Source organism: Mucor mucedo, assembly GCF_025094135.1.
Source record: "Mucor mucedo strain NRRL 3635 chromosome Unknown EV154scaffold_13, whole genome shotgun sequence".
Taxonomy (NCBI): domain Eukaryota; kingdom Fungi; phylum Mucoromycota; class Mucoromycetes; order Mucorales; family Mucoraceae; genus Mucor; species Mucor mucedo.
This window is the reverse complement of record NW_026252297.1, coordinates 234,174-260,333: the sequence shown is the minus strand read 5'-3', so window position 1 is coordinate 260,333 and position 26,160 is coordinate 234,174. Positions and strand designations below refer to the sequence as shown.

Here is a 26,160-nt window from a genome sequence, read left to right as displayed (position 1 = left end):
TGGCTATTATTTTATTATGTCATTGGTTTTAGGCTTTCTTTTTTGCTGGATGGTAAAGAAAACTCTTTTTCAATCTTAGCTACATCAGCTGGCTTCAAAGGCTCTACCTTAAAAAAATTGATGGTTCTAAAAGGCGATATACACCCAATAATGCTCAAGTTAACGCCCTTTTGAGTTGGAACAGAAACACTGGCAGGTGCTCCCTTGACGGACCAGGTTTTACTTCTGATCTGGTGCGCGTTAAAACCGGCCTCATTCATAAATACGCAATTAGTTTGGAAGTCCACCCCAGCTGCTTTCCAAGTACTTATAACGTTAAAATGAAGATTCAATGTTCTCTTCGCATCTCTTTCCATCGTCTAGACATGTGGGTCTTTTAATGAAAGTCGGATCTTTTCCACCATATGCTTTCTCAATCCACTTAGGGAAATACTAAATCCTTCAAAAGAGGAACAAAGTTCCTCAATGGTAATACAAGGGGTTTTGTCCACTATGGCTGATGTGAAGCGTACCCATGAGGAAGATGAGGGTGTCGCTTCACCAAATTAACGACGAAGAATGCTCATTGTGAAGAGTGAACTTTAAACTAACTTAAAAATTAAAACTGTATCGTTGAAAATAGTTAAGATTACGAGCCCGAAGTTCAAGATGACCGTCAGCCCTATTTATTGTATTAAAACGAATATAAAAAGTGCGAATATGGCATGAGAAAGTTATAATATCGAGCAGCATTGATTTCGTTGCGAAATGAGTAAGTGCCCTGTATTCGTGTGCCTCTTTTTTTACGCGTTAATTGGTCTACTGGTAGAATGACCGAGATCTATTAAAATCTCATTATTCTCTCCTTTAACATAAACTTCGAACATTCGGAAGTAGGTTCTCGACTTGGGTGCATGTACGGAAGTGTGTTCTACAGGCATGTAATTGTGAATACTGAGCGAATAGAAATATTTTTTTTGGGGAATACTGTGCCAATGCTTTATTTGGTTTATGGAAGAGACTGGATGCAAATATTATTAATACAAGCAGTTTTATGAGGTTACAATGGAGTATAGCGTTGCTTAGGCTTTGAAATATGAGCTGGAGGATGCTTTGGATAATGGTGAAGTGTTGTTCAGTTTTGGAACTAGTTGAAAATAATAGTATTATGAAGGCCCATACGGACCATCTTTGGAGGCAGGTAGCAAATACATGCTTTTCGTTTGCAATCATATACGGGCATGCACCACAGCTAAAAATTGGGTGAACATATGGTAGAATTCAATGCCACTGGGTTACGAAAAACTTGGTTGTATTTCCACAAAATAGGCCTATAAAATATGAGTTAAAACGGGCCTTCAAATTACGCAGTGGAGATTGTGTAAGGTTTTGCCTATTTGCAGCAAGTTATTAATAGGTTTTAATTTGTTCAGAACGGACCTTTTGAAATGTATTGCTTGGAAAAGAAAGGGGGGACCCTACTTATTACGTATTCCATTTTGATACACATTACCTATTGTTTGGGGATTCAAATCGTCTTATCTAGTAGATCAGGCTGTTAGTTTACACCAAGATAAAATTCTCACATGATCCCAGGTAGGTTGATGCAGGTCTTGGCGTAACAGGAACCTTACATCTTTGTGAAACTTGATACACCGTGGCTTCAATGATCCTGGGAAAAATAAAATGGTGAACGATAAGTCGTCATATTCGCCATGGCAACCATTGTTCCGAATGCTGTATTCTAAACTCCTCTGATTTTACTGAAAACATGGTCAAGCCTCGCTGATAATCTGCGTAAAATAATTTGGTCTTAATCTATAAACATTGCGATTAATTTTGACCGGCCTTCCGAATCCAGGTCCTCATGAAACCTATTATCCATGGTTTTTACAAAGACATTATTACTTTATTGGATCTGGTTACAACAAAGTCACAAAAAAAAAAAAAAAAAAAGGGATATTAAGAAGGCGCCAAAAAAAAGTATCTTTTTGTAAAACTTTACTCTTTTTTACTACACACATTAATAATGGTTAAGAAGCCGGCAATAGTGGCAGGATCGAACATCGAACTGAAGCCAATTCCAAATTTAAGAAAAGAAAATGGAGCCAGAATTGAGAGTCCTGAAGAAGTCACTTCAATTGTATCGACAACAACACCCACAACAGAAACACCAGCTGCTAAAAAGAAAACGTTTAATTTCAAAAAATCGTGGTTGCTTTGGTGGAATTCAGAAGAGTGGTGGTCATGCTGGATTGGATTAATTTTTTTCGGCTGCATAGCATCAGCCGTCAAACACAATATACCCTCACCAGAATTTATACCCTGGGAAAAAAATCCATTTTCTACTTTTGCAACAGTGGGTAATTATGGGTTACTTGTCATTTGTGTAATGATGGGTTTGTTGCTCTGGCTGGCTATGGCTGCCACAAACTCACCAAATTGGAGAAAATTCCCTCTTGGTTATTCGGTTGTCTTTTTTATTGCTCTGATAAGCAAAATGCTTGCAAGTAACGGTAATAATGAGTCACATATAATTTATCACTTTTTTATTAATTTTTCTTCCAGTGATTCTTCATAAGGGAAGTATCGGTGATTCTATTTGGGCAATTATCCTAGGCTGTTTTCTTCGTAACGTGTTATCCTTTTGCACCAAAAACACAATCATACCACCATGGCTTAAAATTGCACAGCAAACAGAATTGTATATTGCTATAAGTTTGGTATTGCTCTGCATTGATATCAGTGTTTTAAGACCCCTCGCTCCCCGTGCATTATTTGTTTCCTGGATCGATACACCTACCTTATTCCTTGTTGTCGCATATTTCGGTTGGAAGGTTCTCAAAATTGATACTCAGACTGCCATTATCATGTCTGGTGCGACCTTTATTTGCGGGTCCTCCGCGGCTATTGCATTAGGCGCTAGTATGGGTGTACCTCACAAAACTGAAATGCCTATTGCTATCATTTCCATTTTTACCATTCCTAGTATCATTGCGCTCCCTTACGTTGCTAAAAGCTTAAGCTTTTCTCCGACAGTGAGTGGTGCATGGTTTGGCGGGTGTGTTGATTCTACTGGTGCTGTTATTGCTGCTGCTAGCATCTATGGTGACCATGATGCAATTAACACCTCTGCTGTTGTGAAAATGATGCAAAATGTCTTAATTGGACCTCTTTCAGTGTTAATGGCTTGGGGCTGGTCTCGATATGAATTACAAGCAGCGTATAAACGTGAAGAAGAGTTACTCCGTGACAATGAAAACTTGGATGATGCTATTGTACAAGACGAAGACTATACAACCAACGGGATGGAAGATAGTAATACGCCATCTGTCAAACATCCTCGTAATATTCATGCCCCTTCCAAACCCCAAGAAAAAGCCTACATACTCTTATGGAAGAGATTTCCCAAGTTTGTTATTGGCTTCATTATTACCGCAGTCTTATTTAATACGACCATTGACGAAGATGTTGAAGTGAGACAATTAGTTAATTCATTCTGTTTCTACGTGTCCGAGTGGTTTTCAACCTTATCTTTTGTCAGTATAGGCATGGGATTGCATTTAAACGATATGAAGCAAAATATTCATCATTTGGGCAAATTAATTACTTTATATATTGTTGCGCAAATGGTGGATATTGTTGTTACAGGTGTATTAGCGTGGACCGCATTCACCTACATGTAAAATAAGTCACCATTCCTCTATTTCATTTACACATTATTTAATAAACTTGATGTCATTTATTTGGTTTCAGAAAACCATGTCCATATTTGGCCTCCACCGGTTGTACAAAGCATACATTTTTTCTTTTCCACATTTTTGCCATACAACCTAATGGAGAATTCAACAACAGGACCAAGCAGAAGCAATGCCGACAACTCTTCAATTAGTTCGACAAGGATTGTTCGAGTGCACTGGTTAAAATTTTTATATCACTCTTGGAAGCGCATTTCAATCTTTAGCAAATTGGTCATTACTTGTTATATAGTGCTAGTGTTAGCTCAGGTAAAAGTCATTCTCTGAAAGTGTTATTTTCATAGAGCTTATAATTTATTTAGGTCGTCACAGCTATCACTATTTTGATTACCTCTGCAGGTGAATCCTGTGATCAGCCGTTGCGTACGTTTGTTATTGTTTATCTTGTCCGTGTTATAGTATCATGTCCGTTCTCTATCGGGGGGCATTTCCAGCGTGAGCAAAGACGTATGATGATTTCAAGACAGCGAGAGAGGGACAGAATAAGGGAAGAACAAGTGCGTTTAAGAAGAGCCAGAAGGAGACAATCCGGCGTAGCAGCCAATCTTGAATCATCTAGCGCCTCAATTCATTCAACTATTGTACAGCCTCAGTCTAGCTGGGTCACTGCTTCGGGAGAAAAGTAACTATTCATTTGCGTATATATTACAATACCTATTCATTTCATATAGGTTACGGTCTATCATAGATTTATTTGCCATACTCTGGTTCATCGTGGGCAACTATTTATTATTTACTTCGAATAATTGTGCAATTGAGGCACCGCAATTATACTATACGACCTTGGCCTTTATTTTGATGGGTTACTTCATTCTCATTTTGCCATTGATACTTTGTACTTCCGCAATATTGTGCTTACCATGTGTACTGAGTAAGTAAAGAATCACAGCATATAAAAATAATCCCTAACATCAAGTCTAGCGGTGATGCGTGCTTTAAATATGACTGAAATAAGTGGCATGAATCAAGGTGCAAGAGCTGACGAGATCAGTAAAATTCCCGTTTTTCGCTATCGAGCAACAGTGTCACAAACAGGAGAGCAACAACAGCAACATCAAAACGAAGATGTAGTCACATCAAGAAAATCGAATGGTTTTTTTGCTAAATTATTGAAAGGATACCGTCACCACGATGTAAGTGAATTGGAAGGCGGAAGTTGCGAAGAAATGCGTATAACACCATCAGAAGATGCCATGTGTTGTATATGTCTATCAGAATACGAAGATAACGACTTGGTTTGTAAATTATGGTAAGTGATTCCCACGTTTAGAAGTAGTATGCTTTATTCATGCTCCTATTTTTTACATCAGGTGTGGTCATCATTACCACAGGTCTTGTGTGACAGACTGGTTTCGTTTAAATAAGAAATGTCCTTTATGTAAACAGGACTTCCGAGGAAAAGAGTATGATGAATTTAGTGAAGATGAAGAGGAAGAGTCGTCATCACGTCACGGAAACGAATTTCAAATGGATCAGATAAATGCAACTAGATGATTTTATTTGTTTGTATATAATATTTTTGTACATATAAACATGCAATATAATACAAGTTCCCACAAACGAAAAAAAAAGAAGGTATATAATTGTTAAATAAACTACCTGTTCAAGTCTTGTACTTAAATGAGGTCCGGAAATATATCTTTTCTATGTGCTTGAGGCGATCATATTTTTAGTCGGGATTTTGGTTTATTTCAATTATTATCTCTTTCATTTCTCTTTCATTTTTAAAATGACAATATCACCCAGTAATGGTAATATACCGATATTATCACAGCCATCAGTCAGATTGTCCATACCAGAGTCTTTACCAGAGATTCAATCTAAGAACAACGCCTTCTTTAATATTCCAACGACAACGTACTCAATAAGACCACCACCACCACCAATGATCCAGTTAAAGACGTACAATCAAGAACATATCCCAATTGAACACCACGACTCATATCCAACATTTACAGATCGTATTCGATGTCTTGTTTTAGCCAATAGAAAGTCATCGGTCGTGGCACCTGAAAAAATCGAGGAAAAAACTATAATTCCGTTTCCTGCACCGACGCAACGGTTATTGACGCCTCAGGATGGTTCGGCAATTCCAGTTATTTCACTTTCACCCAATTATTCAACCAATAAAACCAATATTATACCACTTTTATCAGAGGCTCCCATGCTGGGTGACGACGATGAGAATTTGGAATATAAGTTCCTCATGGCCCCACCGGTTGAAGATAATCTAATTGGAAAATATGTTTGGAAATATCGCATTATTCATTCATTAGGCGAAGGTGCCTTTTCAAAAGTTTATTTAGCTGATAACTTGGAACAGGGTGGTCAGTTCGCCGTCAAGACAATTCAAAAAGAGCGGATCAAAGAAAATAAACGACTAAAATCAATTATCGAAAGAGAAGTTGGTATATTAAAGGTACCTTATTACAATCCCTCCTTCTATTATTGGTCTAGCTGATAAATCTCCTCCCTAGTTCTTGGATCATGATCGTATTGTTCAATTAGAAGCCACCATGGAAACAGAACAACATTTATGCATAGTTTTAGAATACGTTCAGGGCGAGGAATTGTTTGATTTTGTACAGCATATGCATTCAGACATACACGAGGAAGCCACAAAAGCCAGTATTGACGAACAACTAATAAAACGTCTTACATTAGAATTGGTTCAGGTAGTATCCTGGCTGCACAATCATAACATTGTACATCGAGATCTCAAGCTTGAGAGTAAGATTAACGGCAAAAATTTCGTAAAAATCACAGGTTGATTTTATCTTTCCTTTGTAGATATCCTTGTTTACTATGATAACCGAGGTGAACTGCATTTAAAGCTTACAGACTTTGGTTTAGCACGAGTATTTGATCCAAAGCAACCAATCTTAACTACACGCTGTGGCAGTGAAGAATACACATCACCAGAAATTATACAGAGTATAGGTTATGATGGAAGATTAACAGATACATGGTCCATTGGTATTATCTTATATGCCCTACTCGTGGGATATCTACCATTTAGCTATAGTTCAAGAAGAGGAGAAAGAGTATCGCATCTATATCATCGTATTGTTCTCGCAAAAGTAAATTGGCCTCATACAGACAAAATAAGCGAAGAAGCAAAAGAAGTTGTACAACGTATATTGGTTCGAGAACCAGATAAAAGGATTCGTTTAGATCAGTTAGATGCACTATTATGGTTTCAGTAATAATGATTTTATTTATTAATTAAATAGTAATTTTCGTTAGGGTATTTTACATAATGTACAATACACGCATTTCTCACCAGTTGGTTCAATCCATTCGCACCGCTGGTGTAATAAAAACTTCTTTCTTTCTTGTATTAATCTTTGTATACCAATGTGACAAGCTTTTTTTACCCAAGATTCGTCTTTCAGGTTTGCTGGTGGCAATGGTAAAAAGTGGTAATTAGAATTTTTTTGGTGGTTGTTTAAGAAATCACCATTTTTATAAATGATTTTTGGGTTTAAATCAAGCTGATTTAAAAAATGAATGGGTAAATTGACTGACTGTAAATTCAGATGGATTGAATAATGATTTGCATGATATTGGAATTCGTAATGTAATTCTCGACTTGGAATGGTGTTTAATGTGCAATATCTTTCATCTCGGATCATTCTAAAGGACATTTCATCGTGCAAGGCTTTATAGTAAATAGAGAACAATGGCAATGGTTCATGTGGATGTGTATGTTCTATTGTTTGTCATTAGATCTGTAAATATGGAAGATCTTTATTTTTGTCTTACCAATATAAACACCAGGTGCTACAGGTGTAATGAATCCGTCGACTTCTTGGTCATCTATGATTTCATAAGATGTTTCTACAGGATCCAGCTGTTTGATAAGATTAAAATTATGATATTCTACACCTGATTCATTTAAACCGAATGCAATCAGAATAAACTTGTGTAACTGATACAAAGTCATTGTAGACGTAAGCAAAATATCTCTTGTACAGCCTTCAAGTGCCGCATGGATCAAAATCGACTTAAATGTTAATGTATTAGTGCCCATAATCAGAGGGAAGAAAAGAAAAAAAAAGAAAAAGAGAAATATAAATAAAAGGGGAGAATACAACACTTAATTTATACATACATTGTTGATATTTTTACATGTATAATAAAGCAGGCCGCCCAAAATGGATTTAAAGAGAGTTGGACCCAACTTGATTTGGATAAATTCATTGAAATTCCTTCCTCAATCTCTCTTTGTACGGACTGGACTCAATTGGGATACCCCTTCTGCTACTACGAATCATTTATGTGTGACTATATTTAGTGTTGACGTCAGGATAATTTTTTGGTGTTGCCTAAATAGACAAAGTACGCTTTTTTCCTCCTCTTCTCTCTTCTTTCTTCTTCTTATATTTTTGATCGACAATGAGCAATATATTATGGAAAAAGAAAGTTATTGAGCCAGAAGTGCAATTATCCGAGCGAGATGCTAAAGTCCTTGATAAATATACCCGTAAAATGAAGAAGTTTGACGAAATGATTAAAGTTTGTTGTTGCTGGGTAGGATATGATATATTATTAGGTAAATAAAACGCGGATTTTGATTCAATTATATATTAATTAAAAAAAAATGTGATGTAGAGTTTATTCCAATCTTTGGTAAAGTTATATCGATGCTGTTTGCCCTATCGCTTTACCGTTTAGCTTGTCAGTGTGATTTACCAAGGTCGATAAAGCGTCGAATGTTATATCACGTCAGTGTGGATTTTTTGGTAAAGCATAATTTACGAAACCGGCCTATCTTTGGTTCCACTGACATTATTATTAGCTTGGCTTGATTCCCATTTTAGGTATCTTATTGGATATGTTGTACAGAGCACACAGTAAAAATGCCCGGATTTTGAGAAGGTTTCTATACGAAAGAGCAAGGCAGGGTGCAGCGAAAGCTGAAACAGCTGCTTTGAATGTTGGTGTAGGTGAAGAACACCAGCGCTTATCTGATCCAACCAGTGTATTGATGGAAAAAGATCGACAACAGTCAAATTAGGCAATTAGCGGGATTGCAAGTTATTTTATTGCAAGTGTGATAAAATGGTATAAAGAAACATGTAAAAATGGCATAGTGTTAATAAAAGAGAGATTCATATTGTATTACATTGATCGTTTTCATTATAATTATCGGAGCAAAGCCACTTTTTGGCTCTATTTTTATTTCATTTTCAAAAGTAGCCTTATTTTTATCCTTTTTATTCCCTTATTAAAAAGAAAAGTAAGTTTATAAAAAAAAAAATAAGCATCCCATTTAAAAAAACTAAAATGACAAGAAGTGGCCTCACCTACAGACACTTCATCTTCAGTACCTGCTATACCTATTACCGAGAACAAGGAAGGTAAACCTATGGAAGAAAAACCAACACCAACACCAACCAGTCCAGCCTCTGGTTTATCACCTTCTTCTCCAGAGATTCCTACACCTACAAGCAGCTTTGTACCCAACATGGACCAATTATTAAAAGAATTAAAGCAAAAGAAGGAATTGTTGCGTCGTCTAGATGAGGATTTGTTTCATCTCAAGCATATGAATGCTGACCTTACAGAAAAAGAAAGGCTTATAAAGGACCGTATGACAAACAGACTAAAGGATCAAAAACAACTTTTAGACAACTATAATGAACATATTCGTTCCAGAAGAGCAACAGGCGATGATGCAAAGACAATCCATAAGAAATTGCAAGATTTAAAGTTAATGATAAAGACACTTGCCGTAGAATTAGGTAACCGTTGTGACCCACCCACCGCAACAAAGGCTATCAGTTCTTTCTGGGTAAATTTGAACGAGCCAATTTTAAAGCTTGGTACTCCTTTACCCGTTAAGCGTATCGTTATGTTGACGGAGAAGTTTTTGATGGATGTTTTGGTTCAAAACATGAATTACAATACATTTACTGGATTAAAGATATCTCAACCTTACAGCCAACTCCAAATGTGGTTTGACAAATACGAGGTCTCATTTTGCACAAGACTAAGACAAGAAATCGCTAAAGTAGTTGTGTCCGGTAATGTACCCAACTCGGATATTCAAATGGAAATTCAAAAGTTGAACAAGAGAATGTATACTTCTTTGTATACATCCTTATTGAAATCATACCCATTTATTGAACAGCACGATTTGAATGAAAAGGATACCGACAAGCAATACTCAGTCATGTTACGGACCATGGTCGAGCACGCTTCAAACATAGGATATGCAATGCGAGGACAAGAAGTAGAGATTGCTGCTGCCGCTGTTGGAGAAGGTTCTGAATTACTGGATCCAAAGAGTATGATAGATGAGGATGGACAAACCTCTGGGATTATACAATTTTGTGTCTGTCCACCATTCATCATGTATGGTGCCCGTGTGGATATATTAGAAAAAGCCAGAGTTTTATGCTCCCCTTTACCTGCTACAACTACAACTAATACAGCTACCAAACCTTAGCTGCTAGATCCCCTCATACCTTTTACTTATCTTATTTCACCTTATATAAAACCCTGGATCTTTTTTAGAGTTTTTAATACCTTGGTAATGCTCTTTTTTTTTTTTTTTTTTTTTTTTTTTTTTTTTTTTTTTTTTTTAATTTTTACAAACAAATGCATCTTTTATTTTATGCAATTTTAAGTGTTTCGTCTTTTGTTATTGTGCTGTAAACATGCATACATCATTTTAATACCTATTGATGGCTTAAAATATAAGGGCTTATATTGTGGCTTGAATTAGAAAGGGATTATCTGAAATTGTATATACATATATATATATATATGCTTCGCACGCAGTGTATCTTTCGTGACTTTCGTGATACCACCGGTATTGTAGTAGCTATGCACAATATCACTCGATATTGTCCTGATACGAACTCACATAACGAAAGCGTATTATGTATGTATTTTATTTGTGTGACTTTAGTTATGCATAACATTGTGATACAGGTGCTCACGGGGACCTTTTCTCTTGATCAACCACTATTTTTATTTGCGTAAGGGTGAAATTTTAATGCCCATTTAGTTTATCTAAAACCATTAATTCGGGTGTCAATCAAGTTATAGTAAAATATGCATTAAATCATGCCAATCATAAATACAATACGAATATTTTTGCTGTAACATATAATGGTGAGAGACCAAGTAGAATAACAAGTTTGTTTGTTTGTTTTTATTTTGGAAAGCCATTTTATTTACTGATGATTGTATACCCGTATTTAAAAGGAACCGCGCCCACAGGTACTGAAAAACCTTGTGTATAATAGTATCCTACCTCTTATCATTATGAAATACCTAGGTTTTTTGTAAGTATAATATACAATAGCGCCTTTTCGATTGTAAAACATTCAAGTTATTAGCTCTAATTCAAGAACGGCTACTCCAGAATAAGATAAGTTTGCTATACTAAAATGGAAATTCGAAAGAACGATAAATAATAACTATTTGCACGTGTTACAATGGTACCATCATGGTAGTGGAAACGCGTAAAATATAGCAGATTCTTATTCCAATATAGCTTTTGTGAAAAGAGTATATCTATGGTGTCAAAAATTACATTACATTTATAAGAGACTTCAAAGTAAAATGATGATAATGTTCACAAGATTATGATGTTATGTGTGTCAACACGTTTAAACACACAAAATGATGCCACTTATTCTACATAGATCGAAGCTTATCGTACTTAAATTTTCTTCTAATGCACTCCAAGCTCTAAGCACTTGATCTAATTATATGCTTCGAATAGTCAGTGAAAAAGGTGATTTCAAAAGCTTCCCCAGTTTTTACTGCAGGCTCAATATTGTCAAAACTGTGTTATAAACTACTAACTATAAAATCTTGATAATTTGACATCTTGAGCACACCGTTACTTCAGTTGTAAACCATAACTGCATTACTCTTGTTTGCTCTAAAAGAGTGTAGAACTTAAAGACCATTATTATGATTGAATATTTTTTTATTGACTATAAGTTGATATCTCTCAAATCATAAAAAATATTTCTTTGTTTTTCGATCTTGATTGAAAAATTCGAAATATCCTTGCAATTGATATTTATCTCGAACGGCATGCATTCCAGTATAGCAACCCTATATTTCACGGCCGTAGATTTTTTTATCTGGGTCTGATCTCCACAGAAAAAAATATCTCTTTTGATGGTAGAGAAACCGAAACTAACTTTGACATGAAACGTATCATGCTTTTTCCAGATATCTGCATGATCGTGTGACCATACCAGATTGATGGATTGGAAACAAGTATTTGGCATGTTGATTTGAGCCAGTCTGTCACGACGAGGTGTATTGAGAAAAACACAATTGGCAATTGTCAGATGTGCCAGTGAAGGAAGTCGGATCGACAGTCCAGTAAGAATAGACGGAGCAAACCAACAACCACTCAATTTGAGAGTTGATATTGATTTATTAGGCTTGCCTGAGCTATGTAAGGAGGAATAAGATATATTTGTACGCCCGATTTCGAGTTCAATTAGGGAAGTGCAGTTCTCTAATATTATGTCTAATTCATTTCTATCAATCATATAACTATGTACTGGTCTCTTTGGATATTCGTCATCATATTCTTGTATATTTGGACAAACACTAATTCGGGATAACTTTGATCCACATTGCTTCCAAAGGTACTCGTTCATAATTGTTCTTGATCGGTTTAAATTTCTCGTGTGACTATAAAACTTCAAACTAATGTCGATAATTGAAGGTTCATCGTAATAGGTTTTTTTAGATTGAGCGACGCTTAGGTTTGAGACAAGATTATCTAATCTAGAGTAACAGTCGTAATGATATGATATGCTTGCATTAATGGTATTATGTTTCCTTGTTGCGTTTGCTAGGGATGAGGATACATAGGTTATGAGTGACATGCACATTTTTTCTCCTTCAACATTTGTTACACCCGATAATGTGAATTTTGGAATGCTTGACATATATCGAAAGAAATTCCTTTTGAAAGTACTGTTTAGCTCTATGAAACCATCCCACGAAGATGATATATTAAGCTGTTGTATCCCAGAAAACTTCTGTATTAAGTACTGTATCGAGTTTTGATTTAAATTGCAAAAGTCTAATTCGAGATGTTTTATATTGTTGTTTGGAAGAACTTCAAGGTTTTTTATACTTGATATTGCTGATTGTCTATCGTTGCAGTGCGAAATAGATATAGAGTCGACGGATATTGAGCAGTGGGAGACGATATCATCCAAATTCGATATTTCTCCACGTATTTTTTTAAGTTGAATGTGTTTAAGGCTGGAGAATAAGCGTATGTTGTTTATAATGGTATTCTTTATGACGCAAAATTCATTTCCTACAAAATGGTTGCTCAAGTTAAGCTCCAAGGTCTGCAAAGAGCCGGCGCAGGCTAGTATAGAATCGTAATAGACTTCAGCTGTAAAATTAGAAACATATGAAACGCTAGGTAATTGTTGAATGTGTTTCCAGTAACCCAAATTACGACCATACGTGATACAGGCACAAAACAGATCATCTGTATCATATCCAGATATTCGTTCCACATTGGGGCAAAATTTACCAATGGTTTCCATCATTTCAGCTGTGATATATTTTTTCGAGAATAATACCCTCACATCCAGAAATTTAACAAATTCTCCGCACCCACTTGATGAAGTGCTAATGGTTTCAATAAAGTGTTTTACATTGTCTTTCCTCTTCATTAATCCATCAATGTTTTTATAGATTATTCTTTGGGTAGCGGGCCCACTCCAGGATTTACACGTTAATTGGCACTGTAGGACATCTTTTACTTCTAGTGAACTAAAGATAACCTCGCGTATTTCAGATGGCAATATTAGTATAAACATTTAGAGAAAGAAAAGGTAATTGTTCCAATTTTTTATTTTTTCATGTTTGTTATCAGCTATTCAAACACATGATCACGTTATTTGTACACATTTAATCATTGGTGAACCTTGTGCATCTGAATCGATAAAAATTCTACGATCGTATTAGTTATGGAAGTTTCATAATTCAGGACGCTGTTGTGACTTCTGACGAGCATGAATTTCGGACCAGCGTTCTCATATTGGTATTTTGAGAGTAACCATCATTTGCTAAACCCATTTACATGAAACGTTTAAAAAGGCATGATTCGTGGCATCCACGCATAAATTCTCACAAAAGAAAAAATAAAAATTGCTTTTTTGATATTTTATTATTCTAACAGGAGGATATAAAGTCTAATGATATTTACTTGCGAGTTCTTTCACCAGAACCAAAGAACTTTCTGATGGAGCCCTTGTATTCGAAAGGCAAGAAAGGAGGATCACGCATTTGGAATGCTTCGTGAGCCTTTACGTCTTTAGGTAACCAAACTCTGAATTTGGCATTATCAAATTCACCAGTTAAAGAAACCCAGCCTACACCAGCAAAACTGAAATCAACAGACGCTTGAGAGCGATGGATACCATTGACACGGATCACTTCATCCATGGGTACTAAAGAACTCATTCTCAAAATACTTTCATCCTTGACAGGACGCAAGTTGTTTGTTTTGTCCTCGAGAGCATGTGCTGCTGGTAATTTTTCTGTTCTTGTTAAATGAGGTGCGAGGGGACTGAACATGGTAAACATGACGGGGCCGCTGGATTCCAAAAGATCAATACGTACTAAAGGTTTTAATAATAAGGATTTTCCAGGCTCCAATTTGAATGTGACAGGGTTCATTTCTTTTTGTCCCACTGCTTTCTTTTGATCATTATATCCAAGCTGATGGATTAATTGCTGGTCATTGATAACACCGGGCGTATCAATCAAATATCTATTACGAGTGGCATATTTACGCTTTTCCCAATTGTCTTTATTTTCACCTTCCTCGGCTGAATCTATGCCCAAAGCATATAAAGGTACTTTGATAGTACCCATGGTTGTTCCAGGGATTGCTGAACTTGTGATTTTATACTGTGCCTTTAATTGGGACTTGAGACGACGACCTTCAGCGTCCAATGTACCTCTAATTTGCGACATGAATTGGTTGACAAGGGCAGATTTTCCTACATTGGTACAACCCACCAAGTAAACATCATCAGTGGGACGTCTCTCTCTGTCAATCTTACGCATCAAGGTAGGAATACCCCATCCCTTTTTAGCACTGATCAATGTAACAGAGAGGATCTGGTTTGTTGGTAATCCCAAGCTCTTTGTATGTTGAACAATCCAATCACGTATACGTTGCTCATGCTTTCTAGCGGATGCGGGTAGAATATCCATCTTGTTAGCAGCTAATAAAATACGAGCACCGGGATTCTTTGCGATTAATTGAGGCAAGTTACCCAAAGAGGCAGGTAAATCTGTCACATCAAACACAGTGACAATCAAGGGATCCTGCTTCGTCTTTAAAAATTCCAAAGAACCGTATTGTTGCGAAGCTCTTAAGAATGCTGGTGTTGATTCTGTGGTGGTGGCATTATGATGTTGGAGTGCATAACAACGTTGACAGACGTTACGTTCTTCATGATGATGTGTTTCCTTAATATCCTCCTCGACAATCTCCTCACCCTCCAAAAGAGCTCTTGTTTCGGGATCGAGATCAGCAACGGCAGATTTGTACTCTTCATTACTCATGGTCTTGCCTTGCTTCTTCATGTCCTTGTTGGATTTCTTTCGATCGGTCAAAAAACCTGGCTTTGCTGAATCTACTTTTTGGAAAGGAGCACCACAACCGGGACAATCACCTAAACTGGCAGCGACTTCACTGACAGTACTATTCCATGACTTGGACTGAACTTGGAATGATCCAACGGATGACTTTGCAAGACGTTGGCAGCCGACTAAGGCAGGTGTAACGAATAAATGGCTGGATCTAAGCGATTGCTTGGCTTGTGAAAGACGACTGACCCTGCATTGCTTAAGTACAGAAGGAATTCTTGAAAATGACTTATTCATTAAAACTTTTTTTTTTTTGCTGGAAAATAGTTAAAAAAGGGGGAGGGGGCTTGCAATGAGTTTGACAGCTATTAAATAAAAAGGCAGAAAAAAAAACTACAACCAATCAAAAGCTCTGTTACTTTTTTAAAGGCCCTTTATTTTAATGCAAATCTTTTTGGATGTAAGAGGTCGTCACTGATAAGATAACTTTCGTTGTACTTATAAATATATGTGTTTTTTTACGATTACTTCCCATTCTAGCAGCAAAGTTTGCGTAGTAATTTTCATTGATATGCGCAGCATCGGCTGATGTTTCTGGCTCATTTGATTCTGCAGCAGACACTCAATTTACCTTAGATCCCATGGATCTAGCCTACATTCAAAAGTATTCCTATCACCGTGGTGTATAATTAGTCACCGTTATTTTCATTAATTTTTTGGATAGTGTTTTTCAAATGGAATATGCCATTATGGTATAAGGGTTCGTAATCTTGTCAAATTTTAAAAAACTTCAAGCTTGATATGTTTAGTTTAAGAACATATGTTTTTATTTCAAAATTACTACTTTTGTTAGCTACAAATGGCATGAAGGGGTCTTCCCCAAAGCTGCGTACAATTTTACGCTAGTCTCTATAAGACAAATTCGGCTGTTTTCCTTTACGTGTCTCTGCAATTCTAGTACTAATTTCCTTCCAACGTTTGATGCAACCAACGATTGTAGATTTAGGTAGAACATTTTTGATTCTATTTTAAAGGGGCTTTATTTTTGACGCCTTAAAAAGAAAAATTCGACACCATGGTAGAACTAAAATCAAAAAGCAAATAGCCAGCCGGACTATACTGTTATTGGCTGCAACAATAAGTTAAGGCCTTAGAACAGTGTTATCTCCATAAAATATGCATAGTGTAGGTACATGAATTTACTGAATGATATATATATAGTAAAAATATAGTAAAAATATAGATAATCTAGAGATGATTTTTATCACTAACTACAAGAGAATGTAAGACAAAATCTGAGGGGTTTTCAATACATTTAATCATTGTGTAAAGACACAGTAACGATAACAGGAATATAAAAACACTATAGTGATATATTGTGTGTTATTTTGGACAAATTATTTTCCCCGATAAACGGTAACTAAAGTAAACTATCATAATTAAATTTGAATTGGTTTTGCCACGCAAAAAGACGATTAATTTATTGTTGAGTAATATTAAATAATTGTGTATCTATGCACAGCACTAGCCAGCGGCACCAATTAATTGTCTCCCAAAAGATTTCCTATAAGTCCATCATCACAGCCCAAAATACCACCTTGACCCAAAAGATTTCCCAAAAGTCCATCGTCGCAACCCAAAATACCACCATCTCTCTTCTCGCTATCGAAAGCAACGTGGGCTTCAGTACCAAGTACTAACAAGAGGGTAAAAGTAGCCAACAAGGTAAAAGTAGTGCGCATATTGTATTGATAAATAAATGTAAATTAGTGGTTATATGTTTGTGGCAAAACTAAAAAGAAAAAGAAAAGTTAAAGAACCGGGACTATTTTATGTAAAAATTGGGTGATTCAGAAAGTAGAAAGTTACAAACATGCTCCTTTGAAAATTCTGCATTTCACATATTTACATTGCGTACAGATAAGCATTGTTGTCCCAAAATGGTTGTTTATTTAAACGACTGCGCCTGTAAGAAAAACAAACAAGGTAGTGTCTGTGTTTGTAATGTGCTGGCGGGATAAATCATCAGAAATGCAATACAGAAACATCATCTCGAAAAAAACCGGAAAATACAGTTCTATTTTGACTGAAAGAATGCACTAGTGTATCTTTGGAAATAGATAGGGGCTTGGAAGCAAATATGTTGTCTCTGTAATTTTTATTCAGAGATCTCAGAATTTGTAACAAACAATGTAATGGTCAATATACAGATTATAGGTATGGTTCCTGGACGGATCCTGTACTAGATAGCTTATTATAGATCCCTGATTCAACTCATAAGATGTACAGTCTTTTGATACATGTATAATAATTATCAGATCACATAATCATTATATGGCGGTTAATATCTACGTAGGCGACAAGCAAATTATGATTGGAAAAGCGCGTTTATCTGTTAAAATCATCAAAGTACTAAATATGACAATCTATGAGTTTAATCCCTTCTCTAGTCGTTTTATTCTATCAGTATGCGTAATGAACGAGCACAACAATTCCCAAACCTGTATGTTTTGCTACCACTAGCTACTTCACCCAAGTAAAATAATGACAAAAAAAGATGGCTCAAAGTTTTTAAAGAATGTTAACGGATCATTTTATTGCGTAAATCCTCTTTGCCCTTTGTTGTCGCAAGCAAGATCGACGCAGGTCTCAGATCGACTCAGTGATTTAGCAATTTGTGTTTCCGGCCTGTCTACATTGATATTTGGAGAGACTCTTCCACAATTCAATCATAAGCTCAGCGGATCTAATGCTGATAAATTCACGACAAATGCTGCCGATTTTCTGAGCACGAAACAAGGTCAAACTCAATTGAGTTCGACAGGAAGTGATATAGAACACTTTTTAAAGGAAGGGGGAGCTATAATATGCGGTTAACCTACAGATTTATCTAAACAAGAATTAAATAAGAAGGGTAAAATGACTAGGTTACAACTGATATAACCGGGTACATACGCTGTGAGTCATTCAGGTACATCAGCCATTTATTCAAGCTTCATTTGTTATACAAGGCTGGCTTTGAGGATGATCATACATGCAAAGCCTCAACCTTTGCAAAATATTTAATTCATAACGTTGCTTTTATTGACTAGTGAGAGTTAAAATATCCTCTCTCGTATTGTTCAAAGAAGGCGATTCGAAGATGAAGGGCACGATTAGTGCTTTTAAAACCCTTTCTTTTTTTCTTTTTTTGAAGACTGTTACTTTGAAAGTGCACTCACAGTTTACTAGAACGGGTAATTTACTCTATACATAAATTTTTAACAAGGGATCTTGTGATTACTTGACTCTAACAATCTCTGCTTTTTATAATTAACACACTATGTCGCTTTTCGTGAGTGATGAATAAGAAAGGCTTGGCTGGGAACTTCAAATAACTACTTTACTGACAATTTTAAATAAGTTTTAGGCAGACTTTTTTAATTATGGCTCATCCTAGTTGAAAAGGTAAAGCCCAAGTGGTAGAATGAAAGACCCTAATACAGAAGGCGCTCCAAACTGTAGACTGTGCGCGCGGGCGCGCCACTTGCCTTATTGAGAATCCGAGTTTTTTTTAAAAAAAAAAAGATGGATTCTCTACTTCGTATGTGAGTTTTCTCTTCATTCTACTATCTACTTCTCTTTGCTCACACATATTATCATAGTGTTGTAGTGATACTGTTTAGGTTCAGCCAATTTATACTGCAAACAATGATGTCAAGATGATACCAGAACTGCAGTCACTTGTTTTTTTGAAAGTCCCAAAATTTTTATGTGTAACTGATAAATTTGACCCACTCAAAAAAAAAGGTATAAAAGGGGCCTATTTTTTCCACTCGACGAGTTTTTTTCTTTTTTTTTTCTCCATCAAAAAAATGTCTTCCTACATTCGATGTCTTTGGGGTTGCTCTCGCTGATCTTTCCGGAGTACGCGGTATAACCATCGATATCAAGTGCTGGTCGTCCTATTCGACGGGTTTCCATCTTGTGGGAAGGGTGGTCAACATTTTTCCAGGAACGTAGGGGCGCAAGCGGGCTTGGTTTTTTAAACATTAATGAAAATGAAAAATATAAGATGAAAACTATAAACTTTTTTGACCAATTAAAATTATTTTAAGCTTATTCATGCAAAATATATCTTTTTCTCGCGTGTGTAACATGACTTCTGCTGCTGCGCATTTCATATTGAGATTTTTTTTTTTTTTTTTTTTTTTTTGCACGGCAACGATAAAACCGAAGCTTTTTGAAATCAATGGTAAACTCTTTGAGACTTTTAAACATTTCTTGTTAAAGCAAGACATTACTAGATGGCACTCCCAATGTTCAACAGCTCTACTACTTTACCTAAATTTTCAACTCTGTTTTTCAATCAATCAACGCAATAATGATGCTAACATCAATAAGATTCAACACGCAAGCTACTTCCTCAAACAACAGCCACTGTCAATTCGTGGACAAACTACCGTCCTAAATTCCTTATTTCAATCGACAATGTGGCACGTTATTCTGTTAATCCCTATAACTAATAAGCCCAGATTGCCAAAATTCAATGGTTGGTACCGATTTCTTATGTTTTGGAAGTTTCCAAAACTCAAGTTGTAGACTCTTCAAACATCACGATCACAAGGAGGACTCGGGATCTTTGACATTTAATAAGGGGTATTTCAGTGGCGTTGGTTACAACTTATTTTAGAGAGTTGTGGTCCCATATTGCGTAATATATGGTATCGTCTAGTTCACAACAAGGCTCCAGTTAAGTCGTTGTTCCTCCCACAAGGATGTAGCACATTCAGCCATTCGTTTCTATCTCAGCTATAAAGCCTCCTTTCCTCCGCAAAAGAAACCCGTTTCGAGGCCGTGAAGAGAGTGCTACTCTCGTTAAACATAAAGCAGAAAATTAGATTGTCGAACAATCGTAAACAATATAAAATCTGAATAGCGTGGCAGCATTTCATTTTGCTTTAACAAGTCAATAATAAAACGTGGAGAAAAAATGTTTAACTTGTACAATTCTTTGCTAAGTTTTGGTTACATCATGTCCACATCGGTAGCCCAGTGTAAAAACGCTTATTCAAATTACCTGTCTCAAAATATATTCTATATACACAGCAAGTTGTATTATTTAAGAGCTCTATAAACAGCTAAAGATTTTCCACACCTCACCAAAATGTAAATTTCGTTACAATAAAAGGCCAAAAGAATAAAAAAAAATACAAATTTAGCAGAATACATTCCCAGAATAAAAGAACTCGCTGGAGTTGATTAAATTGAAAAGCAGAGTATCTCTCGAAATTTGAGATTTCTATGTTTCAAATATCGAGCAGGGTAAAGAAATCAAAGCTTTTTTTTTTGTGGTATTTTTACTTGTTGGTAATGGATTATTTCGCACGTAAGCGAAAAGAATAAACTTTATCTGTCGCTACGGATTTCAGTTAGATAAGAGTTATATTTACAATTTTTTTGTACAGTATCTATAGTCGAATAAGTGAAAATAGCTGCTGATGATATAATTGTGATTTGAGAAATCAAAATCGTCAATTGGCGATATAAGGAAGACTTCTTCATAAAACGAGGTAAATTCTATAGTAGATTAATGCACAGCTTTCTCGCACCAAATGTATTTAAGGACCGATTTTAGTTCGTCAAGAATTGTCCATTATGATAGAAAATTTGCTTATGTAAGTAGTGAATGCATTAATTACAAAAAGGTACTCTGCTCTTGTGCCTATCCTAGGCACGTAGTGGTATTTAATACCCAAATTTCTAAGATTGTGACGTGGCATTTGTCTGTCCTCTCTCAATCAGACCCAACTAAAAACTTTTGTCTGTCAATAACTTCTCGGCTCCCACTAGCAACGTATTTTCTATTGTAAATAGATGCTATCGGTCCATGTCCGAGAAACTTGAAACTTTGATAATGCCGTGAAGTAACTATTATTTTAACATCTTTATCAGACGTTCAAGTTTATCATTACATTGCCTCTCCAACAAATTACGCTATTGTATCATAGTAAGTATGTACGTTCTTCGACTGACACATGTACAGGCATTACTTCCGTAGACACAGTCTAAAACAGTATTTAAGTTTGTCCGAAATAATTTACATTATCCCGAATTTAAAGTGTGAAAACTGCATAAGGGGTGAATCAAGGAGTTATCGGACATTGCGTTATTGTGATCTACCTGAAGGCCTTAATTGTTCTTTTTTCCGTATACCGTGTCTGAAAAAGTATATTATCCAAATTAAGTTATTCCTTCCTGTGTTTCTGATACAAACAAAAATATTATGAACCTTTAAAGCTTTATTCCGTGATTAATCATTATACACGCTACCTTAAGGGCCCATTTTAGAAAGATGGGTATCGGGAAGCTGGCGATGTGCTTGGCTAAATTAATTTATATTGTACGTCCCCTAAAAACTTTAAAATAGCAATGCGTTGGTATAGTACAGTCAGAGTACCTTCTGACTCATAAGATAATAGCATTTACCATTTTTAAATCGAATACGCGTTTAATAATACCAAACATAATCATACTAAAGATCTCAGATTAGCATTATATGAGTTTTCAAAAAATAATAATACACAAGACCCCGCACTTATTCAGACCTATTTTTATCGCAATAGTGGCAAATCTAACTGAGTGGTATCACTAGTTTAGTGCGACCAGTAAAAGCAAACACTGTTTTTAATCCAGTGCACCGGTATGCCCCTTCGTCTGTCATACCCATTCATTTATGCAAACGCAGAATAGTTTCTCGAATTAATAGCAATGATAAAACTTGCTTAATTTTAGGTCCCAACAGCTTGCATATCTGATTAAGTTATTTGATTGTTAGGTGTGGTCTTATGGACAAGAGGAACAAACGGCCGAAAAAAAAAGCTGCGCTCGCAACAAGGCTAGGTTTCTAATGTCTCGGAATGGATCACAAGTGCTAATCTTTTAAAGTAATACACTGTCACAATATTTAAACTCGGGGAAAGGAGAGGGCTCTATATATCTTTGGAATTACCTTATGCAACTTTAAATTGATCAACTATAAACAAACTTTCTGATTAATGGGATTTGTTGCCAGGTGTCTACAACATTTAGCTAATTTCTAACTCCCATTTTGATATTAGGTCAAGAGACAATAAATATAAAGATGTCATAATGAGGTCACCTAAACTTATGCTAGCGTAAGTTTAGCGTAAGTTTAGCGTATGTACAGTAAAAGAGTAAGAGTACGTGTGTTTTTATTTGACAACACAATAAAGTACTTTAATGCTTGTGTTATATGAGTAGCAAGTTTAAGGAATTGTTGTTACAAAAAGCTACAATTGAGAAATGTAAACGTGTTTTGTTTGTACTTGTCAACAAAAAGTAAGTACCAAATGCATTGTAGGCTGAGCCTTATACAGTATTCACGCTGTATCGTGTGACAGTACACAATATGGTCCTACAGAAGAGTTACGCAATCCAATGAAGTTGAAAACATGTATTTTTACGCCTATTATACAAATAGATATTAATAACACAGGAGCCCTGTCGTGGTTTTAGATAATTAATTATGGCGAATGCTCTCATGAGATCTGATTGCTTTTTTAATTTCAGTAAAATTAGATCGAGACTCGTTTAAAACATACGAATAACCACGTTTAAAGGGGAGTTGATTACATAGAATGACAGTGCTTGGATTTTTTTTTTTTTTTTTACAATGTAGGTGTGGCTTAATTGTTCAAGCTATTTATAAGCTATTATGTATGGCTTCAAAAAGTTCGTGTATGTCAAAAAGGTAATGCATGTTACACAGAAACATATATACCATGATAAACAAAAAGCATGAAACAGTTAGATGTTTTGTTTATCATCATATCACATAAAAAAGTAAGGGGCTAAAGTTTATCATATAAGAAAAAAAAACGTGGACTAAGGGAGTGTGTTTGTTTGTGTGGTTTTTGGGGAAATCTATAAAGAAACGCCATTGACTACTATTTTGAGCCGAGCCGATTTTAAATATAAAAGGGCTTTGTTATTTCGAACCCTTTTTATTTTTATTTTAATTTTCCCTTCAATTTATTCAAATACTTTTATATAACACAATGGCATACGCTTACCAAGTAAAACCTTCCGAAAAAAAAAGACAGAGTTTTTATAGATGCATTCGCATGGCTTCAAGCCTTATGTCATTTCGAACAGATATCCGCAAGCATAGAACATTACCAAATAATATGTTATCAAAATACCAGAGTAACAGCATCAGCTATTGTCAAGAGGAAGAAGAGTTTTTTGATGAAAAGTATGATGATGTCAGCGTTAGCTACACTTCGCGCAGTGAAAGTCAGCTTGCACTTCCTTCAAGAAACAAATATACAACTACGGAAAGTATCCTTGAAGATGATGAGTTTGACGACGATGACGACTCTATCTTTGATGATGATGACGAATACGATGACTACATGATGGAAGATCCAGATTCATATTCTGCAGCCCTGAAGAAACTTTCTGGTATATCGTTCAAAAGTAAGGCTGGAATCAACAGAGCAGTCTTGATTACACTATCACCATGCTCTTTAGCTGCGGCAAATGCGGCTAGGCAAAGAAGACAAAAATTTAGAATTACCCAATAGACTGTATTTCATTATATACCTATATTTATACCATTTTCATTATACATATTATTTTTTTCTCGTTCATTATAATCATTATCTATTACTATTTTTCATACACACTGTGACAATTCTATTGTCCTGTTCGCACTTTCCCCCCTTTTCTATTTTCTTCTGTATCCCTTAAACCTATATATATCATTAAACCTTTCAAATTTACATTTATTGCGTGCAATATTTAAACGTTGTTGTTATTGTCACTTGATTATGCATGTACATATCATTTAAGTGTAACAGAAGAGAGCCTATTTATAATAAACTTGTTTTTAAGAATGCGGTTGGATATCTTAATTCTTATTGTGGCATCTTAAAATCATTTTATATTGCCAAGTTCAGCCACCGAGTGTACCATCGGCAACAAACAAATAGGAAATTCGATGGACCCCCGAATTATACGAATCAGTTGTTGTAACACAAGTTCACTGGCCATCCTTTGCATCGAAAAAAAAGAAAATACCTGTATGTAAGCCCATGAGACATGGTCATCATACTTTTCTTAGTTGTCTAAACCTGATAAATACATTATGCACTAGAAAAGCGTAGAAGCTCTCATGTATCATTTACCAGCTTTTCTATGATTTACCCCTGAATTTATCGTTTTTTAATATTCCTTAATGCAGTTATTTAGCCGAATTTAAGGGCAAAAATCCGATTTGGTACCCCGTGTGATTAGCAATCAAATCGCACGGTTGGGGCTTTAAGTTTATTCCCTGTAGTCCCAGTTTTACAAGGCAAAGTATTTTTAGGGAGAAAAAAATGTTTATTCTCGTTTTTCTTAGCATATTATGACGACTTTCTGATTAAAATTGAATCATGAAACAAGTCGTGACGAACGGGTCAATACTCCTCTATTTATCACATGAAGACGCTTTTTACCAGGTTTTTTTTTCTTGATCAACCCTTTCTTAAACTTAGCCTCTTTACTTTTACAGATTTTATGCCAAACATACCATCATCTATATTTAAAACTGAGTCGTATTTAGCAATAGTAATTACTGCAAGTTCAAAACATCACTAGAATACCAGAGGCAGCCTTTTTTGTGACCAATATTTAATTCCTTTAGGACTAAAAATCGTTGACTCATGATTAGAAGCCAAAAAATTAATCTGCCTTGTTTTAGAATGAGTCTTATTGTATACTCGTGCCAAATAGACCATCTATTTCATGTTATGGTCTTAACAGCCTCACATCTTGCCAAGTCTTCTAAAATAGTATATACTATGGCATCACAGCTATATATATATATATATATATATGTGTATGTATGTGTGTGTGTGTGTGTGTGTGTGTGTGTGTGTGTGTGTGTGTGTGTGTGTGTGTGTGTGTGTGTGTGTGTGTGTGTGTGTGTGTGTGTGTGTGTGTGTGTGTGTGTGTGTGTGTGTGTGTGTGTGTGTGTGTGTGTGTGTGTGTATGTGTGAATATCGTGATTTGTGTATCTACGGATTCATAGATCTCTTCAATTCAAAAAAAAATAGCCTTCGAATATGAATCAATATGTCCACATGGCAATTAAGTGATTGATTGGTTCGTTTGTTTGCTGTTTCATTGAAATTATTTATAAATGGGTATATCTGAGCTATCATGTTTAATATGCCCGTTTCATCTTGCATTGGCAGGTCAGTACAGCTGACTTTCCTTGTTAGAATGTGGCAAGTACATGTCATGTAATTAAATGATGTACTTCTACTGTTCAAGTATCGGCGATCTTGTGGAATTAAGAGTACAAACAGGGCTTTATGTCCGGACTCACTGATTTAGGATTCTAATAGCTTTTATGCATTATTCTCTAGGCCTGTTTATTAAATACCCTTAATAAATAAGTCTTTTATAATGCATAACTATCCAGAAGCTATTTTTATAACGATTTAATGCTGGCAGATACTAAAGCATTTCGTCTCTGTTGTATGGAGTGATTATAATTGAATGGTTTAAATTCGCAATTGAAGACTTAGTTAAGCATATCAACTAACTTTGATTTGGTTCAGCAACTACATATAGTGCAAAGGCAACATTGTGTAGAAATAAAAAAGATAAGACAGTAATTACCAATCCCAATTCAGTTCTTTGTTATTGATTTCATTAAGGGATGGGTCACTATAGCACTCAAAGTGGAGTCATTGTTACACCATTTATGTATATCCTACATCAAGTGAATAGCGCTGGTCACAGCACGGACTCTCAT

At 35.6% G+C, this 26,160-nt stretch overlaps 11 protein-coding genes across 11 annotated transcripts; 8 read left to right on the top strand and 3 right to left on the bottom strand.

Annotated features, from left to right (window-relative positions):
* The first annotated feature begins 1,935 nt into the window (after positions 1-1,935).
* EV154DRAFT_496750 (uncharacterized protein) lies at positions 1,936-3,795 on the top strand. The gene is made up of 2 exons (XM_051600188.1): positions 1,936-2,495; positions 2,548-3,795. Exons 1-2 carry the CDS (start codon positions 2,372-2,374, stop codon positions 3,663-3,665), a joined length of 1,242 nt encoding a protein of 413 aa, XP_051461448.1. The 5' UTR covers positions 1,936-2,371; the 3' UTR covers positions 3,666-3,795.
* Positions 3,796-3,798: 3 nt separating this feature from the next.
* EV154DRAFT_49865 (uncharacterized protein) lies at positions 3,799-5,085 on the top strand. The gene is made up of 4 exons (XM_051600380.1): positions 3,799-3,986; positions 4,050-4,359; positions 4,409-4,608; positions 4,659-5,085. The coding sequence occupies exons 2-4, from the start codon at positions 4,187-4,189 to the stop codon at positions 4,988-4,990; spliced, it is 705 nt and encodes a 234-aa protein (XP_051461447.1). The 5' UTR covers positions 3,799-3,986; positions 4,050-4,186; the 3' UTR covers positions 4,991-5,085.
* A 381-nt stretch (positions 5,086-5,466) lies between these two features.
* On the top strand, positions 5,467-6,943 carry EV154DRAFT_414080 (kinase-like domain-containing protein; the record flags this gene model as incomplete). The annotated part of the gene is made up of 3 exons (XM_051595591.1): positions 5,467-6,033; positions 6,215-6,467; positions 6,528-6,943. 3 exons carry the CDS (start codon positions 5,467-5,469, stop codon positions 6,941-6,943), a joined length of 1,236 nt encoding a protein of 411 aa, XP_051461446.1.
* A 307-nt stretch (positions 6,944-7,250) lies between these two features.
* Positions 7,251-7,770, bottom strand: EV154DRAFT_548605 (uncharacterized protein; the record flags this gene model as incomplete). The annotated part of the gene is made up of 2 exons (XM_051604813.1): positions 7,251-7,449; positions 7,503-7,770. Coding segments are annotated over 2 exons (465 nt in total), but the record flags the coding sequence as incomplete, so codon positions are not given.
* Positions 7,771-8,058: 288 nt separating this feature from the next.
* On the top strand, positions 8,059-8,861 carry EV154DRAFT_496746 (uncharacterized protein). Its single transcript, XM_051600187.1, has 3 exons — positions 8,059-8,292; positions 8,352-8,482; positions 8,539-8,861. The coding sequence occupies exons 1-3, from the start codon at positions 8,136-8,138 to the stop codon at positions 8,755-8,757; spliced, it is 507 nt and encodes a 168-aa protein (XP_051461444.1). The 5' UTR covers positions 8,059-8,135; the 3' UTR covers positions 8,758-8,861.
* Positions 8,856-10,312, top strand: EV154DRAFT_496743 (uncharacterized protein). Its single transcript, XM_051600186.1, has 2 exons — positions 8,856-8,979; positions 9,038-10,312. Coding segments are annotated over exons 1-2 (1,155 nt in total). The 5' UTR covers positions 8,856-8,978; the 3' UTR covers positions 10,192-10,312.
* A 1,383-nt stretch (positions 10,313-11,695) lies between these two features.
* Positions 11,696-13,571, bottom strand: EV154DRAFT_576017 (uncharacterized protein; the record flags this gene model as incomplete). Its single annotated transcript, XM_051606477.1, has 1 exon — positions 11,696-13,571. The coding sequence occupies exon 1, from the start codon at positions 13,565-13,567 to the stop codon at positions 11,696-11,698; it is 1,872 nt and encodes a 623-aa protein (XP_051461442.1). The 5' UTR covers positions 13,568-13,571.
* A 356-nt stretch (positions 13,572-13,927) lies between these two features.
* Positions 13,928-15,677, bottom strand: EV154DRAFT_496740 (uncharacterized protein). Its single transcript, XM_051600185.1, has one exon. The coding sequence runs from the start codon at positions 15,645-15,647 to the stop codon at positions 13,953-13,955; it is 1,695 nt and encodes a 564-aa protein (XP_051461441.1). The 5' UTR covers positions 15,648-15,677; the 3' UTR covers positions 13,928-13,952.
* Positions 15,678-17,684: 2,007 nt separating this feature from the next.
* On the top strand, positions 17,685-18,227 carry EV154DRAFT_477801 (uncharacterized protein; the record flags this gene model as incomplete). The annotated part of the gene is made up of 2 exons (XM_051598137.1): positions 17,685-17,853; positions 17,908-18,227. 2 exons carry the CDS (start codon positions 17,685-17,687, stop codon positions 18,225-18,227), a joined length of 489 nt encoding a protein of 162 aa, XP_051461440.1.
* A 2,717-nt stretch (positions 18,228-20,944) lies between these two features.
* On the top strand, positions 20,945-22,868 carry EV154DRAFT_477800 (uncharacterized protein; the record flags this gene model as incomplete). Its single annotated transcript, XM_051598136.1, has 7 exons — positions 20,945-21,007; positions 21,038-21,198; positions 21,285-21,339; positions 21,452-21,558; positions 22,451-22,507; positions 22,614-22,691; positions 22,730-22,868. 7 exons carry the CDS (start codon positions 20,945-20,947, stop codon positions 22,866-22,868), a joined length of 660 nt encoding a protein of 219 aa, XP_051461439.1.
* Positions 22,869-23,331: 463 nt separating this feature from the next.
* Positions 23,332-24,136, top strand: EV154DRAFT_496737 (uncharacterized protein). Its single transcript, XM_051600184.1, has one exon. The coding sequence runs from the start codon at positions 23,477-23,479 to the stop codon at positions 23,936-23,938; it is 462 nt and encodes a 153-aa protein (XP_051461438.1). The 5' UTR covers positions 23,332-23,476; the 3' UTR covers positions 23,939-24,136.
* The last annotated feature ends 2,024 nt before the right edge of the window (positions 24,137-26,160 follow it).